The sequence below is a fragment of the Salmo salar genome, chromosome ssa21, assembly GCF_905237065.1.
Source record: "Salmo salar chromosome ssa21, Ssal_v3.1, whole genome shotgun sequence".
Taxonomy (NCBI): domain Eukaryota; kingdom Metazoa; phylum Chordata; class Actinopteri; order Salmoniformes; family Salmonidae; genus Salmo; species Salmo salar.
The window spans coordinates 50,002,762-50,020,813 of NC_059462.1; the positions used below are offsets into that span (position 1 = coordinate 50,002,762).

Below are 18,052 nucleotides of genomic sequence, written 5' to 3' on the forward strand. Positions count from 1 at the left end.
ATTTCTTTGTCAGTGGGCAAACGTACAAAATCAGCAGGGGATCAAATACTTTTTTCCCCTCACTGTATCCCCTCCAGCCCGCCACCACTGCTGAAAAACATCCTAAGGGAAACACTGATAGGCTTATGTTTCTGTAAGTTAGGCTATTTGACAAAAATGGATAAAGGCAAGTGACCAAAGAGTCACTATTGCAGGGCAGAAAGTGTGAAAGACTGCTTTGTTTTTCAAGGCCAAACTAAAGCCATAGGATTAGTGGTGCTGTTCACCTATTGGTTGTTACGGGTGTTTAGAATGAATTCCTCAAGCTGCTTGAGTTTCTCAGGGGTATAATGATGATATTATTGGTTCCGCCCCCCCAGAATCCTTTGTATTATAGCTCTCTGTGATTGGCCCAGTGAAGCATTAGTAACTGAACAGAGCCTTAATAGTCTTATCATGTAGCAGAGTATGTAACCCTTCATCCATTGAGAATTTACAATAGTTCCTCAATGTTTTTGAAAAATCTTTCCAGCTCACTTCCTTTTGATAACCACTCAGCGTGAAAGCGAAAAATGTCATGCTCTGATCCAGTGGAAACGTCATAAAATAGGCCTACCTGATAACTTCTTATCAGTGCTTGACTTGGGCTGAAATAGGTTCCGGTACTCGTTTTGGGTGCTGGTACTGTTTACAGTGCATTCTGAAAGTATTCAGACCCCTTGAGTTTTTCCACATTTTGTTACATTACAGCCTTATTCTAAAATGGATTTTTTTAAAAATCCCCCTCAATCTACAAACAATACCCCATAATGACATAGCCAAAACTGTTTTCTTTATACAAAATAAAAAAATCGGAAATATCACATTTACATAAGTATTCAGACCCTTTACTCAGTACTTTGTTGAAGCACCTTTGGCAGCAATTACAGCCTCGAGTTTTCTTGTGTATGACGCTACAAGCTTGGCACACCTGTATTTGGGGAGTTTCTCCCATTCTTCTCTGCAGATCCTCTCAAGCTCTGTCAGATTGGTGGGAGAAACAACACTGGACACTGTGACTACAGGCTCCACATGCTGGGAACCTCCACAGTCAGGTTTATCACCACTGCTAAAACATCCCTATAAAAAGCATGAGTTTGATCCTCTCCCAGCTGCAACACCAGATTGCGTGGTCCACTGCAGTCAGTCTACACCCTGAGGCTCATCGCTCCCTGAACACATGTGGAAGACTCATTTCAGTTGAATGCATTCAGTTGTACAACTGACGAGGTATCCCCCTTTCCCTAGATAGTAGGTATCCCCCCCAGCCCGCCACCACAGCTGAAAAATGGGGAGCGTGGCTGCACAGCTATTTTCAGGTCTCTCGAGATATTAGATCAGGTTCAAGTCTGGGCTCTGACTGGGCCACTCAAGGACATTTGGAAACTTGTCCTGAAGCCACTCCTGCATTGTCTTGGCTGTGTGCTTAAGGTAGTTGTCCTGTTGGAAGGTGAACCGTCGCCCCAGTCTGAGGTCCTGAGCGCTCTGGAGCAGGTTTTCATCAAGGATCTCTGTACTTTGCTCTGTTCATCTTTCCCTCGATCCTGACTAGTCTCCCTGCAGCTGAAAAACATCCCCACAGCATGATGCTGCCACCACCATGCTTCACCGTAGGGATGGTGGCAGGTTTCCTCCCGACATGACGCTTGGCATTCTGGCCAAAGAGTTCAATCTTGGTTTCATCAGACCAGATAATCTTGGTTCTCATGGTCTGAGAGTCTTTAGGTGCCTTTTGACAAACTCCAAGCGGGCTGTCATGTGCCTTTTACTGAGGAGTGGCTTGCGTGCCACTACCATAAAGGCCTGATTGGTGGAGTCCTACAGAAATGGTTGTCCTTCTGGAAGTTTCTTCACAGAGGAACTCTGGAGCTCTGTCAAAGTGACCATCGGGTTCTTGGTCACCTCCCTGACCAAGGCCCTTCTCCGCCGATTGCTCAGTTTGACCGGGCAGCCAGCTCTAGGAAGAGTCTTGTTGGTTCCAAACGTCTTCCACTTAAGAATGATGGAGGCCACTGTGTTCTTAGGGACCTTCAATGCTGCAGAACATTTCTGTTACCCTTCCCCAGATCTGTGCCGCGACACAATCCTGTCTCTGAGCTCTACAGACAATTCCTTCGACCTCATGGCTTAGTTTTTGATCTGACATGTACTGTCAACTGTGGGACCTTGTATAGACAGGTGTGTGCCTTTCCAAATCATGTCCAATCAATTGAATTGACCACGGGTGGACTCCAAGTTGTAGAAACATCTCAAGGATGATCAATGGAAACAGGATGCACCTGACCTCAATTTTGAGTCTCATAGCAAAGGTTCTGAATACTTATGTAAATAAGGTATTTCTGTTTTTTTATTTTTAGTAAATATGCAAACATTTCTAAAAACCTGTTTTCTCTTTGGCATTGTGTGTAGATTGATGGGGGAAAAATAGTTGAAACCATTTTAGAATAAGGCTGTAAAGTCCCCAATTTCGTGATATCCAATTGGTAGTTAGTCTTGTCCTGTGGGAGAGGCGTAAATCGAGAGTCATGCGTCCTTCGAAACACGACCCTGCCAAGCCACACTGCTTTTTGACACACTGCTCGCTTAACCCGGATGCCAGCCGCACCAATGTCAGAGGAAACCCACAACTGCCGACCATGTTAGTGTGCATGCGCTCAGCCTGCAACAGGAGTCACTAGAGCGCGATGGGACAAGGACATCCCGGCCGGCCAAACCTTCCCCTAACCCGGATGATGCTGGGCCAATTGTACGCCGCCTCATGGGTCACCAGACTACAATGTTTTGTTATTGTTGTTTTTGCTTTATGTAGCCTGTTTTTACATAGTTGGCAATAAAGTTACTTTTTAGGTTTGTCATTTTGATTTAGCTTTGGATCAAATTTTGATTAACCACATGACAATGATTTTAAGATATGAAGACGTTATTATACATTTAAATGAAACGGTTTCACGAAAATGTACATATGAAAACCATAACTGGCATGCATATCAGTAAAAACGGTAAGATAAATTGGCATTCGACATGAGTGGTTGCCGACTCCTCGTGTAGGCTATTACCGGCAACTTCAGGAGGGTAATGGCAGAATCTGCGAAAGCCAGCAGGAGTGGGAGGAGAATAGTTGGGTCAGGTTAAGGTTTTTTTCTTCTAGATCTCAGGCGCCCTCTTGAGGCATATTTCATCAAACCGTATGTTTTTAAAGTATCAAACTCTGCCTATAGTAGATGTTATTAAAACACATAAGGTGTGTCTATATATGGAAAAATACACCCCCCAAAAATTCTACCAATAGACTAGTCGAAAGTACAGATGACTTTCGGTTGACCAAGATTTTTGTTGTTGTTGGGGACAGCCCTAGTCTGAACACTTTTACATTTTTTTTTTTTTATTGTGGATTTGGTAGTCTGGATTTTGTACTGAGGAAGGTGAGCTGTTGTGTGAACATTATATCTAGCACAAGGGGAAGTTCATTTGGTTATACAGGAAGCAGATGTTCATAGGATATATAAAACAAATATCAGTCTACAAAGCCACTGGCCCAGATAACATCAGCAACCATGTTCTGAAATCCTGTCACAAGGAATTGCTGGCTGTTCAATCGCTCACTGAGGGAACACACAGTACCAGCTCTGTGGAAATCATCCTTCGTATGCCCAGCCTGTTAAGTTTCATTTTTAAATTTCTCACCGCCCTAATAACTATGACACACCTCTCACTATTGTCATTGGTTGCACTAATTGCGCTGTTTGTCTACATAACCTGGTTCAAAGCATTCATGACATCACCCTGAAGAATGCACAGTGATGCTGCAACATTGGTGGTTTACCAAATAAAACTGGGTGCTTGTATATAAAGGGTTCAACTGTCTTTTCTAGCGTACAGTTTACGCACCGTTAGTCAGCACCTTTAACTTTTTATGCCAGCTCATGCTTTTTATTAGACTATTATTTAAACCCAGACATGGGCTACAATCTTAAAATAAAAACCTATGCTTAATCTCTTGATTGCACGGTCCTTCTTTACCTGTGATATGAATGTTGCTCTGCTGTCCTTACCACAGCCCTGTTTCTCTCCTTCCCTCAGAACTTTAAAGCTGATCCAGAGGAGCTGTTCACCAAGCTGGAGAGGATAGGGAAAGGCTCTTTTGGAGAGGTGTTCAAAGGCGTTGACAATCGGACTCAGAAAGTAGTGGCCATTAAGATAATTGACCTGGAGGAGGCTGAGGATGAAATCGAAGACATTCAACAGGAAATAACAGTCCTCAGCCAGTGTGACAGTCCCTTTGTAACCAAGTATTATGGATCATATCTGAAGGTAAGTTGACCAAACCTCGTGTTATTTCAACATGCTGTGAAAAAAAGGATTTTGGCTGAATAGTCCATCCACAAATTGTGGCGAAGCGTTGTTCTCTCTCTTTTCTACATTTTTTTCTTTTTTTTTTCTGTATTTGTGTGACCATTGTGGTGTTGCTGCCAGTGGTGGTATGTGTGACAATTGCAGGCAACTGTATGTGGGTCAATAAATCATTCATATGGGTAAAGGTTCCCATGAATTGTGCCTGAGCATTAGGCCTATGGCATGGATTGGCACTGGTGATGGTGAGCAGAACACACAGGTGTGCATTACTTCATTATCCTATATGTCCTACAATGAACTGCATGTCATGTGAGGGCAGTAATACTATGAAAAACCAATTAAGCATTCATGAGGATCCCGTGTTGACTTGAACGTGAGGGATTTCATCATTTCCTGGCCCTTGGTTGCTGTCAACTGTAAGTTTGAAATGAATCTGGAGTAGGCAGAGTACTCCAGGTCTACACGTGATAGGGCTTAAGTGGCTCTTAGAGAGCATGTAGTCTGTTAGTGGCAGTACTTAAGTAAAAATACTTTAAAGTACTACTTAAGTCCTTTTTTGGGGTATCTGTACTTTACTATTTATATTTTTGCCTGCTTTTGGTTCACTATATTCATAAAGAAAATAATGTACTTTTTACTCCATACATTTTCCCTGACACCCAAAAGTACTTGTTATATTTTGAATGCTTAGCAGGACAGGACAATGGTTCAATTCACACATTTATCAAGAGAACATGCCTGATCAGCCCTACTGCCTCTGATCTGGTGGGCTCACTAAACACATGCTTCGTTTGTAAATGATGTCTGAGTGTTGGAGCGTGCCCCTGGCTATCCATAAATAAATACAACTTCTGTCTGGTTTGATTAATATAAGCATATATGAAATTAATTTATACTTTTAATACTTAAATATATTTTTGCAATTACATTTAATTTTGATACTTAAGTATATTAATACTTTTAGACTTTTACTCAAGTACTATTTTACTGGGTGACTTGCACTTTTACTCAAGTCATTTTCTATTAAGGTATCATTACTTTTACTCAAGTATGAGAATTGGGTACTTTTTCAATTACTGGTTAAGGGTTTACCTGAAGCCAGTGGGGAGAGTGCCAGCTAGCTGTTGGCCTCAGTTGTACTGCAATTTTTTTTACGCTCTCTGTGTGTGGAGTAAAGGTGGTCTAGAGTGTTTTATTTATTTATTTTATTTTTTTAAATAAATAAAAAAAATAATTGTAAAATAAATTCTCTGGTTGCACATTTTAACATGCTGGTAGAAATGCGGTAAACTGGATTTAAGTTTCCCTGCATTAAAGTCCCCGGCCACTAGGAGTGCCGCCTCTGGATAAATGTTTTCCTGTTTGCTTATGGCAGTATACAGCTCATTGAATGCGGTCTTCGTGCCAGCATCGGTTAACACCTTTATTTAACTAGGCAAGTCAGTTAAGAACACATTCTTATTTTCAATGAGGGCCTAGGAACGGTGGGTTAACTGCCTTGTTCAGGGGCAGAACGACAGATTTTTACCTTGTCAGCTCGGCGATTCAATCTTGCAACCTTACGGTTAACTAGTCCAACGCTCTAACCACCTGCTTTACATTGCACTCCACGAGGAGCCAGCCTGTTACGCGAATGCAGTAAGAAGCCAAGGTAAGTTGCTAGCTAGCATTAAACTTATCTTATAAAAAACAATCAATCAATCAATCAATCATAATCACTAGTTAACTACACATGGTTGATGATATTACTAGTTTATCTAGCCTGTCCTGCGTTGCATATAATCGCTTAGGTACACGTTGCTCCAACGTGTACCTAACCATAAACATCATCACCTTTCTTAAAATCAATACACAAGTATATATTTTTAACCTGCATATTTAGTTAATATTGCCTGCTAACATGAATTTATTTTAACTAGGGAATAAGTGTCATTTCTCTTGCAACAGAGTCAGGGTATATGCAGCAGTTTGGGCCGCCTGGCTCGTTGCGAACTGTGAAGACTATTTCTTCCTAACAAAGACAGCCGACTTCGCCAAACGGGGGATGATTTAACAAAAGCGCATTTGCGAAAAAAGCACAATCGTTACACGACTGTACCTAACCATAAACATCAATGCCTTTCTTAAAATCAATACACAGAAGTATATATTTTTAAACCTGCATATTTAGCTAAAAGAAATCCAGGTTAGCAGGCAATATTAAGCAGGTGAATTGTGTCACTTCTCTTGCGTTCATTGCACGCAGAGTTAGGGTATATGCAACAGTTTGGGCCGCCTGGCTCGTTGCCAACTAATTTGCCAGAATTTTACGTAATTATGACATAACATTGAAGGTTGTGCAATGTAACAGGAATATTTAGACTTAGGGATGCCACCCGTTAGATAAAATATGGAACGGTTCCGTATTTCACTGAAAGGAAAAATGTTTTGTTTTCGAGATGATAGTTTCCGGATTCGACCATATTAATGACCTAAGGCTCATATTTCTGTGTGTTTTTATTATATTATAATTAAGTCTATGATTTGATAGAGCAGTCTGACTGAGCGGTGGTAGGCAGCAGCACGCTCGTAAGCATTCATTCAAACAGCACTTTTGTGCGTTTTGCCAGCAGCTCTTCGCTGTGCTTCAAGCATTGCACTGTTTATGACTTCAAGCCTATCAACTCCCAAGATTAGGCTGGTGTAACCGATGTGAAATGGCTAGCTAGTTAGCGGGGTGCGCGCTAATAGCGTTTCAAACGCCACTCGCTCTGAGACTTGGAGTAGTTGTTCCCCTTGCTCTGCATGGGTAACGCTGCTTCGAGGGTGGCTGTTGTCGATGTGTTCCTGGTTCGAGCCCAGGTAGGAGCGAGGAGAGGGACGGAAGCTATACTGTTACACTGGCAATACTAAAGTGCCTATAAGAACATCCAATAGTCAAAGGTATATGAAATACAAATCGTATCGAGAGAAATAGTCCTATAATTCCTATAATAACTACAACCTAAAACTTCTTACCTGGGAATATTGAAGACTCATGTTAAAAGGAACCACCAGCTTTCATATGTTCTCATGTTCTGAGCAAGGAACTTAAACGTTAGCTTTCTTACATGGCACATATTGCACTTTTACTTTCTTCTCCAACACTTTGTTTTTGCATTATTTAAACCAAATTGAACATGTTTCATTATTTATTTCAGGCTAAATTGATAGTATTTATGTATTATATTAAGTTAAAATATGTGTTCATTCAGTATTGTTTTAATTGTTTTTATTTATTTGTAATAATGACAATCGGCCCATTAATCGGTATCGGCTTTTTTTGGTCCTCCGATAATCCGTATCGGAGTTGAAAAATCATCGGTCGACCTCTAATAGACAACTACGAAAAATACGGATAAACTCTCTTGGTAAATAGTGTGGTCAATATACCACACTATTTACCAAGAGAGTTTAGACCGCCACCCCCTGACTTACCAGAGGCCATTGTTCTATCCTGCCGAAAAAGCTTAAAACCCCCAAGATCTATGTTATTCATGTCGTCGTTCAGCCATGACTCAGTTTCAACAAAAGATAATTACAGTTTAATGTCCCGTTGGTAGGATATTCGTGATCGTAGTTCATCTATTTTATTATCGATTGATTGTATGTTGGCTAATAGGACCGATGGTAAAGGTTGATTAGCCTCTCGGCGACTTATCCTTACAAGGCACCTGGACCTTCATCCCGATACCTCCGTCTCTTTCTCCTGCGAATGACGGGGATGAGGGCCTTGTCGGGTGTCTGAAGTAAATCCTTCCCATCCACCTCGTTAAAGAAAAAAGTATTCCTCCAGTACGGGGTGAGTAATCTCTGTCCTGATATCAAGAAGCTCTTTTCGATCATAGGACACGGTAGCAGAAACATTATGTACAAAATAAGTTATAAATAACGCAACGAAAAACACACGATAGCACAATTGGTTACGTGATCGTAAAACGGCAGCCATCTCCTTCGGTGCCATCGGCAGCCACTCGATCATCATCCAGTTTGCTTTCCGCACAGCGAGAGATGCAGTTTAGAAGAAAGCAAAGGAAAGCGCCTTTCTGAAAGAGAGACAATGTAGATCCGGTCAGGACCGGCAAAGTTGTGGCCTCACGTCCAACAGGCCCGTAATCAAGGAAAGGGTGGATTCTACAGGGGAATCTGAGCCTTTTTCGCCAACAGAAAATACATTTGACCGGGGTGATTTGCTCCCTCGGGTAGGCTTACAAGGTAGTCCCTTCCCCACAACAAACTGAACATTCTAGTTTTGAATTGCGGTGTTATGGTTTAAAAGTTAAGACTTTTGTTAATACATGTATGATGCACCTTTTTATAGAGATTGTAGAGTTGAGATTCCGTAGGATTTTCCTTTCTATATTGTATATATGGACTTGTATATATGGAAGTTTGTCAATCAATGCCAGGGGGATATGAAACCTGTTGAAGAGGAAAGCTTTTTTATGTTTTCTAAGGACTGCAACGCAGATCTTCTATTCGTTCAAGAAACGCATTCATGTGAAGAGGACTGTAATTTTTTGGTAAAATCAGTGGGGCAGTGACATTTTCTTGGCCTACGGGACTGATCATTCAGCTGGGGTTGCAATTTTAGAACACAATTTCAAAGGGAAATGTTTGTTTACTCAAATGGACACCAATTGACATTGCTTAGTAGCAGTCATCAACCACATGGACAGATTATTTGTGTAATGTATATGGATACTGTTCTAGTCCTCCAAATGACTTACTTATTGAGGAAATTCTTAAGTCTTCTGAGAATATCCTTCCAGTCAGATTATAGTTGGTGGGGATTTAAAATATGGTTTATTATAATGAGACTGATAGATTGCCCCATAGGCCTAACATTGGTGTGAACAAATTGGTGAATTTCTGCCAAAGCCTGGACTTAATTGACATATGGAGAGTTAATTACCCTGGGGTAATAGAGATCTTGATCTTAATGAGAGCTAAATTGAATGATTTACAGAATCAACTAGATATATTTTATCAGGAAAAGGCTAGAGGAGCCTTCATAAGATTCAGAAAACAACGGCTTGAAAAAAGGTAAAAAGAACAGTGGATACTTTTTAATTTGGAAAGAGGAGAGGGGAACTCGACACACTTCGGAAACTTAAGATTCATGGGGAAACCTCTGAGGATAGAGTTATCAGATTTTACCTCTTTTAAGTTTTATGAGAATCTTTACTCCTTAGATAACAGTTTGAGTGACTCTAAGGGTCTCCTTGATTCTATAGATAATGTGGTTGGTGAAGAATTCAATTGGTCTTGTTAAGATTTATCCATTATGGACAGCAAATATGGGGTTGCTCAATAAAAGGCCATCCTCCAAAAGTCTTCGCCTCACTGTGCGTGCAGATGCACTCACACCTGCCTGCTGCCATTCCTGAGCAAGCTCTGTACTGGTGGTTCCCCGATCCCGCAGCTGAATCAACTTTAGGAGACGGTCCTGGCGCTTGCTGGACTTTCTTGGGCGCCCTGAAGCCGCCTTCACAACAATTCAACCGCTCTCCTTAAAGTTCTTGATGATCCGATAAATGGTTGATTTAGGTGCAATCTTACTGGCAGCAATATCCTTGCCTGTGAAGCCCTTTTTGTGCAAAGCAATGATGGCACGTGTTTCCTTACAGGTAACCATGGTTGTCAGAGGAAGAACAATGATTCGAAGCACCACCCTCCTTTTGAAGCTTCCAGTCTGTTATTCGAACTCAATCAGCATGACAGAGTGATCTCCAGCCTTGTCCTCGTCAACACTCACACCTGTGTTAACGAGAGAATCACTGACATGATGTCAGCTGGTCTTTTGTGGCAGGGCTGAAATGCAGTGGAAATGTTTTTGGGGGGATTCAGTTCATTTGCATGGCAAAGAGGGACTTTGCAATTAATTGCAATTCATCTGATCACTTTTCATAACATTCTGGAGTATATGCAAATTACCATCATACAAACTGAGGCAGCAGACTTTGTGAAAATTAATATTTGTGTCATTCTCAACTTTTGGCCACGACTGTATGTATTCCATTCTCTGCTTCATTGGTTCATGTTCTATAATCTGCATCCCACTGCTGGCTTGCTTCTGAAGCTAAGCAGGGTTGGTCCCAGGGTGGGAGACCAGATGCTGCTGGAAGTGGTGTTAGAGGGCCAGAAGGAGGCACCTTTTCATCTGATCTAAAAAAAAATATCCCAATGCCCCAGGGCAGTGATTGGGGACATTGCCCTGTGTAGGGTGCCGTCTTTCGGATGGGACCTTAAATGGGTGTCCTGACTCTCTGTGGTCACTAAAGATTCCATGGCACTTATTGTAAGAGTAGGGGTGTTAACACTGATGTCCTGGCTAAATTCGATCACGGTCACCTAATCATCCCCAGCTTACAATTGGCTCATTCATCCCCCTACTGTCCCTTGTAATTATTCCCCAGGTCGTTGCTGTAAATGAGAATGTGTTCTCAGTCAACTTACTTGGTAAAATAAAAATAAATGATAGACTCGCTATTGTCGCATGTTTTTTAAGCTCTCTGTTGGTCACATCATTTTACCGTTTGAAACGAATTTAACCTTTTTGTTAACCAGTGAATTTGCTAAATTGCAATTTGTGGGAAAACACTAAAGTTAGAAGCACAGTCGATAACACAATTTACTGAAATTTACATCCCAAGTCAAGGCCATATCAAAATTGGTTGCACAGACTGATTTTAAATCTATCAATGATTCCTGGTAAAACCGTTATACAATAAGAACCATTAGAGAGAGGAGAAGATATTAGTGTCAGTCAGTCTGATGAATTAGGAAGTTGTATTCGGTTGGGCAAGTTCTATGTAATTACTCAGTCATAGGCCTAGTCTTTCTAAAAAAAATAAAAGGGAAAAAAAGGGTGAAATGTGCTCTTTTACACATGACACCGGCACCTCAGGCAGGTTTATCTAGTCTGTCTGGCCACAGGCCTCAGTCTGCAGCTCATACTTACTCATCCACACACCACTGGCCTACATGATTACCTGTCTACAAGGGGAAATCCACAGCCGCAGCAGACAGTCATGCACAACCATTAAGAACAGAAAATGCTCACTCAGGCAGATTTGCCTTGTGTTGCAGTCAACAGAGGTTGCAATTTGGTTCATTTGATATATCTTTGATACACTACATGATCAAATGTACAGTGAGGGGGAAAAGTATTTGATCCCCTGCTGATTTTGTAAGTTTGCCCACTGACAAAGAAATGATCAGTCTATAATTTTAATGGTAGGTTTATTTGAACAGTCAGAGACAGAATAACAACAACAAAAAATCCAGAAAAACGCTATAAAATGATTTGCATTTTAATGAGGGAAATAAGTATTTGACCCCTCTGCAAAACATGACTTAGTACTTGGTGGCTCAGTTGTGGCTCAGTTGGTAGAGCATGGTGTTTGCAATGCCAGGGTTGTGGGTTTGATTCCCACGGGGGACCGGTACGGAGAAAAAAATGTATGAAATGTATGCATTCACTACTGTAAGTCGCTCTGGATAAGAGCGTCTGCTAAATGACTAAAATGTTTTTTTTAAAAACATAAAATGTTGTTGGCAATCACAGAGGTCAGACGTTTCTTGTAGTTGGCCACCAGGTTTGCACACATCTCAGGAGGGATTTTGTCCCACTCCTCTTTGCAGATCTTCTCCAAGTCATTAAGGCTTCGAGGCTGACGTTTGGCAACTCGAACCTTCAGCTCCCTCCACAGATTTTCTATGGGATTAAGGTCAGGAGACTGGCTAGGCCACTCCAGGACCTTAATGTGCTTCTTCTTGAGCCACTCCTTTGTTGCCTTGGCCGCGTGTGTTTTGGGTCATTGTCATGCTGGAATACCCATCCACGACCCATTTTCAATGCCCTGGCTGAGGGAAGGAGGTTCTCACCCAAGATTTGACGGTACATGGCCCCGTCCATCGTCCCTTTGATGCGGTGAAGTTGTCCTGTCCCCTTAGCAGAAAAACACCCTCAAAGCCTAATGTTTCCACCTCCATGTTTGACGGTGTGGACGGTGTGGATGGTGTTCTTGGGGTCATAGGCAGCATTCCTCCTCCAAACACGGCGAGTTGATGCCAAGGAACTCCATTTTGGTCTCATCTGACCACAACACTTTCACCCAGTTGTCCTCTGAATCATTCAGATGTTCATTGTTGTTATTCTGTCTCTCACTGTTCAAATAAACCTACCATTAAAGTTATAGACTGATCATTTCTTTGTCAGTGGGCAAACGTACAAAATCAGCAGGGGATCAAATACTTTTTTCCCTGACTGTATTTGGACACCTGCTTATCGAACATCTCATTCCAAAATCATGGGAATTAATTTGGAGTTCGTCCCCTCCTTTGCTGCTAGAACAGCCCCTACTCTTCTGTGAAGGCTTTCCACGAGATGTTGAAACATTGCTGAGGGAACTTGCTTCCATTCAGCCACAAGAGCATTAGTGAGGTCGGGCAATGATGTTGGGCGATTAGATCTGGTTTGCAGTTGGCGTTCCAATTCATCCCATAGGTATTCGATGGGATTGAGGTCATGCCTCTGTGCAGGCCAGTCAAGTTCTTCCACACCGATCTTGGAAAACCATTTCTGTATGGACCTCAATTTGTGCGTGGGGGCATTGTCATTCTGAAACTGGTGGGGAAGGCCCTTTCCTAACTTTACAGTTGGCACTATGCATTCGGGCAGGTAGCGTTTACCTGGCATCCACCAAACCCAGATTCGGCCGTCGGGACTGCCAGATGTTTAAGCGTGATTCATCACTCCAGAGAACACGTTTCCACTGCTCCAGAGTCCAATGGCGGCGTGCTTTACACCACTCGAGCCGACACTTGGCATTGCGCATGGTGATCTTAGGCTTGTCTGTGGCAGCTCGGCCATGGAAACCCATTTCATTTAGCTCCAAACAGTTATTGTGCTGACTTTGCTTCCAGAGTCAGTTTGGAACTCTGTAGTGAGTGTTGCAACTGAGGACAGACGATTTTTACACGCTATGTGCTTCAGCACTCGGCGGTCCCGTTCTGTGAGCTTATGTGGCCTACCACTTCGCGGCTGAGCCGTTGTTGCTCCTAGACCATTTCCACTTCATAATAACAGCACTTACAGTTAACCGGGGGCTGCTCCAGCAGGGCAGAGCTGACTTATTGGACAGGTGGAATTCTATGACTGTGCCACATTGAAAGTCACTGAGCTCTTCAGTAAGGCCATTCTACTGCCAATGTTTGTCTATGGAGATTGCATGGCTATGTGGTCGATTTTTGTACTCCTGTCAGCAACGGGTGTGGCTGAAATGACCAAATCCACAAATTTGAAGGCGTTTCCACATACTTTTCTATATATAGTGTATTTCCCCCCCTGACTTCCAAGTTTCCTTTTGCGGAGTTGGTCATGTAGTATTTGTATTTGTTCCTGATCATAGCTGTTCCTTATAACCCTTATTTGACTGCATAGGCTACTTTATAAACTCTTGGGTATTGTTCGCCACATTGCCTAGTGTAAGTCTACACGCCTTGCACAGTCTTCACATTTTTCTGCCTTAAAATGAAATTTAAAAAGGGAGTAAATTTAGATTTGTTTTACTGATCTACACAATCTACTCCACGTTATAAAAGTGAGGAAAAAAGTATGTAACATTTTCCAAATCAATGAAAATGAAAGATTAAGATGTATTGATTGTGAATGTCTTCACACCTTAGTTAATACACATTTGGCAGCCATCACAGCTGTGAATCATTTTTAATAAGTGTCTACCACCAACCTTGCACAACACATATCCATTGATTTTTGTCAAATTTGCTCAAGTTCAGTCAATTTGGTTGGGCAGAAATATTCAAAACTTGTCTCTGATTTTCAAGCAGATTTAAGTCAGAACTGAGACTGAATCATTCAGAAACACTCAGCATCTCTTGAAAAGCCTTTCTTTGGCATTAAAATGTGTGTAATTACCCCAGGGTGAAAAGAGGAGTTTTCTCCCATGTTAACAGTACCGTGCAGGGCCCATTACTTCTGCTCCACATACTGTTGAATTATGGTTTACATATGAAATGCTCTGTCTGATCCCATACTGAGGATAAGAGCTGGTTAGTAGGCTATGGCAAGCTGCTGAAGAGATTCAGGCCAGGGAGGCTGGGAAGGAGAGATTCAGGCCAGGGAGGCTGGGAAGGAAACCAACTGGTTTATGGATCATAACGAGGAAGAAAGTCTGGCCTTTTTTTGTATTTAGTGTGTGCTACATAACACACTAGACTCTTATAGCTAAACATCCTAGTTGTATTTCTTTAACCTGAGGCTATTCTGCTTTACAAAGTGTTGTATTATGCCATCTCTCTCTCTCTCAAGATAACAGTACATGTTGATCTGTTTTAATAAAGACCATGATTTATGATTAAAACATTCTCTCTTTAATTTCAGGATGCAAAATTATGGATTATTATGGAATATTTAGGAGGAGGATCAGCTCTGGATTTAGTAAGTTTCTCTACAGTATAGTAAACTCCTCAGTAAGATTGCATTGATGTAACACAGGCCTAACCCAAAAGGCGCCTTCACATTTCCGTCAAGGTTCAGTAGGACGCTTTATTCCAGCCTGCTTTCTCTTTTAGTTGGAGCCCGGTGCCTTGGACGAAACCCAGATTGCCACAATTCTCAGAGAGATCCTGAGGGGACTTGAGTACCTGCACTCTGAAAAGAAAATCCACCGAGATATTAAAGGTACTGTTCAGAACACACTATGGCCACACAGTGCAACATGAATATCCAACTGACTGGCCACCATGGTAAATCTGTTCAGTAAATCTGTTCAGAACACACTATGGCCACACAGTGCAACATGAATATCCAACTGACTGGCCACCATGGTAAATCTGTTCAGTAAATCTGTTCAGAACACACTATGGCCACACAGTGCAACATGAATATCCAACTGACTGGCCACCATGGTAAATCTGTTCAGTAAATCTGTTCAGAACACACTATGGCCACACAGTGCAACATGAATATCCAACTGACTGGCCACCATGGTAAATCTGTTCAGTAAATCTGTTCAGAACACACTATGGCCACACAGTGCAACATGAATATCCAACTGACTGGCCACCATGGTAAATCTTATCATTCGTGTTATTGCCCCCAGCCGCTAACGTGTTGCTATCGGAGCAAGGAGACGTGAAGCTGGCAGACTTTGGAGTGGCGGGTCAGTTAACGGACACCCAGATCAAGAGGAACACGTTCGTGGGCACTCCCTTCTGGATGGCTCCTGAAGTCATAAAACAGTCTGCGTATGACTCCAAGGTCAGAAATACCACAAGCTCTCTTTCAGGTTCTAGGTTAAGATGACATATCTGTTCATAGGTTCGTGCAAGTGTTATAATGTGTCATAGGCAATGTGTGGGATTGTCAACAAAATGTTTAATGCAAACTTTGTTTTCATAGTGGGGATCCTAAAAAATCTAATCATAGTGTCCAGTAACCCCTTTTTTTCTTCTGGCTGAATTCCACTGTTCTGTTGAGTAGAGGCATTGCAGAGGGAGCTTCAGCTCTGTAACCTGCTGTGATCACACTACAGCCAGTGCACAGCACTGCACACAGATAGAAAATATCACCAGACACATTAGGAACGACCACAACATATGAATCACCATGCGGCAAACCAGAGCCACCACAGTCTCACCCTGGGTTGACGGTAGTTCCTTTAAATGGCTATCTCACACCCACTAGAAAGGCCCCACTTAGTAGGCATATATATATTCTAGCGGGTGTGAAGTTTGTTACTAGCTAATATGTGAAATATAAAATGGCTCCCTGCATCTTTTGAATAGAAATCTCTAATGAAGTCTCAAGTGTTATCACTTTCATTCTGTGAATCATGCTGTCTGGATATATTTTGCATCACAAACCATCCCTATTGATATTTGCTATGAGGTTTTGAAGTCCCTTGTGGAAGTGTGATGAATTTGTTCTAAAAATCTTTCTCAAAAGTATTTTTTTTATCGTTGTGTCGCAGGCGGATATATGGTCGCTAGGTATAACAGCCATAGAGCTAGCCAAAGGAGAGCCACCCTACTCAGAGCTTCACCCTATGAAGGTCTTATTCGTCATCCCAAAGAACAACCCGCCCACCCTGGAAGGAAACTACTGCAAACCCCTCAAAGAATTCATAGAAGCATGTTTGAACAAAGAGCCCAGCTTTGTAAGTGGTGTTTGGGGAGCAATTGAGCTCAAATGAGCATTTTGTTAATTAGTGGTTAAGAGCGTTTGGGCCAGTAACCGAAAGGTCGCTGGTTCGAATCCGCAAACCCGACTAGGTGAAAAATCTGTCTGTGCCCTTGAGCAAGGCACCTAACCCTTATTTCTCCTGTATGTTGCTCTGGATAAGAGCATCTGCTAAATGACAAAAATGTAGAAAGTCAACCCTCTGTACATTAGGAAACACATCCAATATTTACACTTGTTTGACTCTGTGCTCCTCCTCAGAGGCCAACTGCCAAGGAGCTGCTAAAACACAAGCTGATCATCCGGCACGCCAAGAAGACGTCCTACCTTTCAGAGCTGGTGGAGAAGTACAAGAAGTGGAAAGCAGAGCAGTCTCGGGACGACTCCAGCGACGACGAGTCGGACTCGTAAGTCATTATCATTTGATCCATTAAAGTCCTTTAATGTTATTTAGCCGATCGTGGTCATTCGTTCCTCGGCAATTCACACACAAGTGGTTGTTAACCAGATTGTTTATTGGGACAGTTTACTAATATACTTCAGACTGTGTTTCCATGTGAGGTTGTCTAAAGGTTGTCTTTATGTCTTGTCAGTGAGCAGGATGGCCAGGCATCTGGAGTGAACGACTCTGGGAACGATGACTGGATCTTCAACACCATCAGGGAGAAGGACCCCAAGAAGTTCCTGAATGGTGCCGCCCAGTTTGATGAGCTGGAGAGGAACAAGGTAAGATGGCAGAGAAACATGCAACTTAGTTTATCATGGTTATCCTCACCCCAAATTCTAATTTAAGCTGAGTGTATATTCATACCATTGTGTATGTTTATACCATTGTGTATATTTATACCATATTATAAACTGGGTGGTTTGAGCCCTGAATGATGATTGGCTGAAAGCTGTGTTATATCAGACCGTATACCATGGGTATGACAATTTGTGTTTTACTGTTCTAATTACGTTGGTAACCATTTTATAATTGCAATAAGGCGCCTCCGGGGTTTGTGGTATATGGCCAATATACCACGGCTATGGGCTGTGTCCAGGCACTCTGCATTGCGTCTTGCCTAAGAACATCATGGGTGCACCTCAGCCACGCTCAAGGTCCTAAACGATATCTTAACCGCCATCGATAAGAAACAATACTGTGCAGCCGTATTCATTGACCTGGCCAAGGCTTTCGCCTCAATCACCACATCCTCATCAGCAGACTCAATAGTCTTGGTTTCTCAAATGATTGCCTCGCCTGGTTCACCAACTACTTCTCTGATAGAGTTCAGTGTGTCAAATCGGAGGGCCTGTTGTCCGGGCCTCTGGCAGTCTCTATGGGGGTGCCACAGGGTTAAATTCTTGGGCCAACTCTTTTCTCTGTATACATTAATGATGTCGCTCTTGCTGCTGGTGAGTCTCTGATCCACCTCTACGCAGACGACACCATTCTGTATACTTCTGGCCCTT

The 18,052-nt window shown here is 42.2% G+C and overlaps 1 protein-coding gene across 1 annotated transcript in view; it reads left to right on the plus strand.

Annotated features, from left to right (window-relative positions):
- LOC106582457 (serine/threonine-protein kinase 24) overlaps positions 1 to 18,052 on the plus strand; it is a 33,303-nt gene that overhangs the window by 4,746 nt on the left and 10,505 nt on the right. Inside the window, exons 2-8 of the mRNA XM_014165588.2 lie at positions 4,099 to 4,329; positions 14,798 to 14,854; positions 14,989 to 15,097; positions 15,519 to 15,676; positions 16,389 to 16,574; positions 16,859 to 17,004; positions 17,191 to 17,323. Of these exons, the coding sequence (XP_014021063.1) occupies positions 4,099 to 4,329; positions 14,798 to 14,854; positions 14,989 to 15,097; positions 15,519 to 15,676; positions 16,389 to 16,574; positions 16,859 to 17,004; positions 17,191 to 17,323 (1,020 nt within the window). The remainder of the gene's footprint in view (positions 1 to 4,098; positions 4,330 to 14,797; positions 14,855 to 14,988; positions 15,098 to 15,518; positions 15,677 to 16,388; positions 16,575 to 16,858; positions 17,005 to 17,190; positions 17,324 to 18,052) is intronic.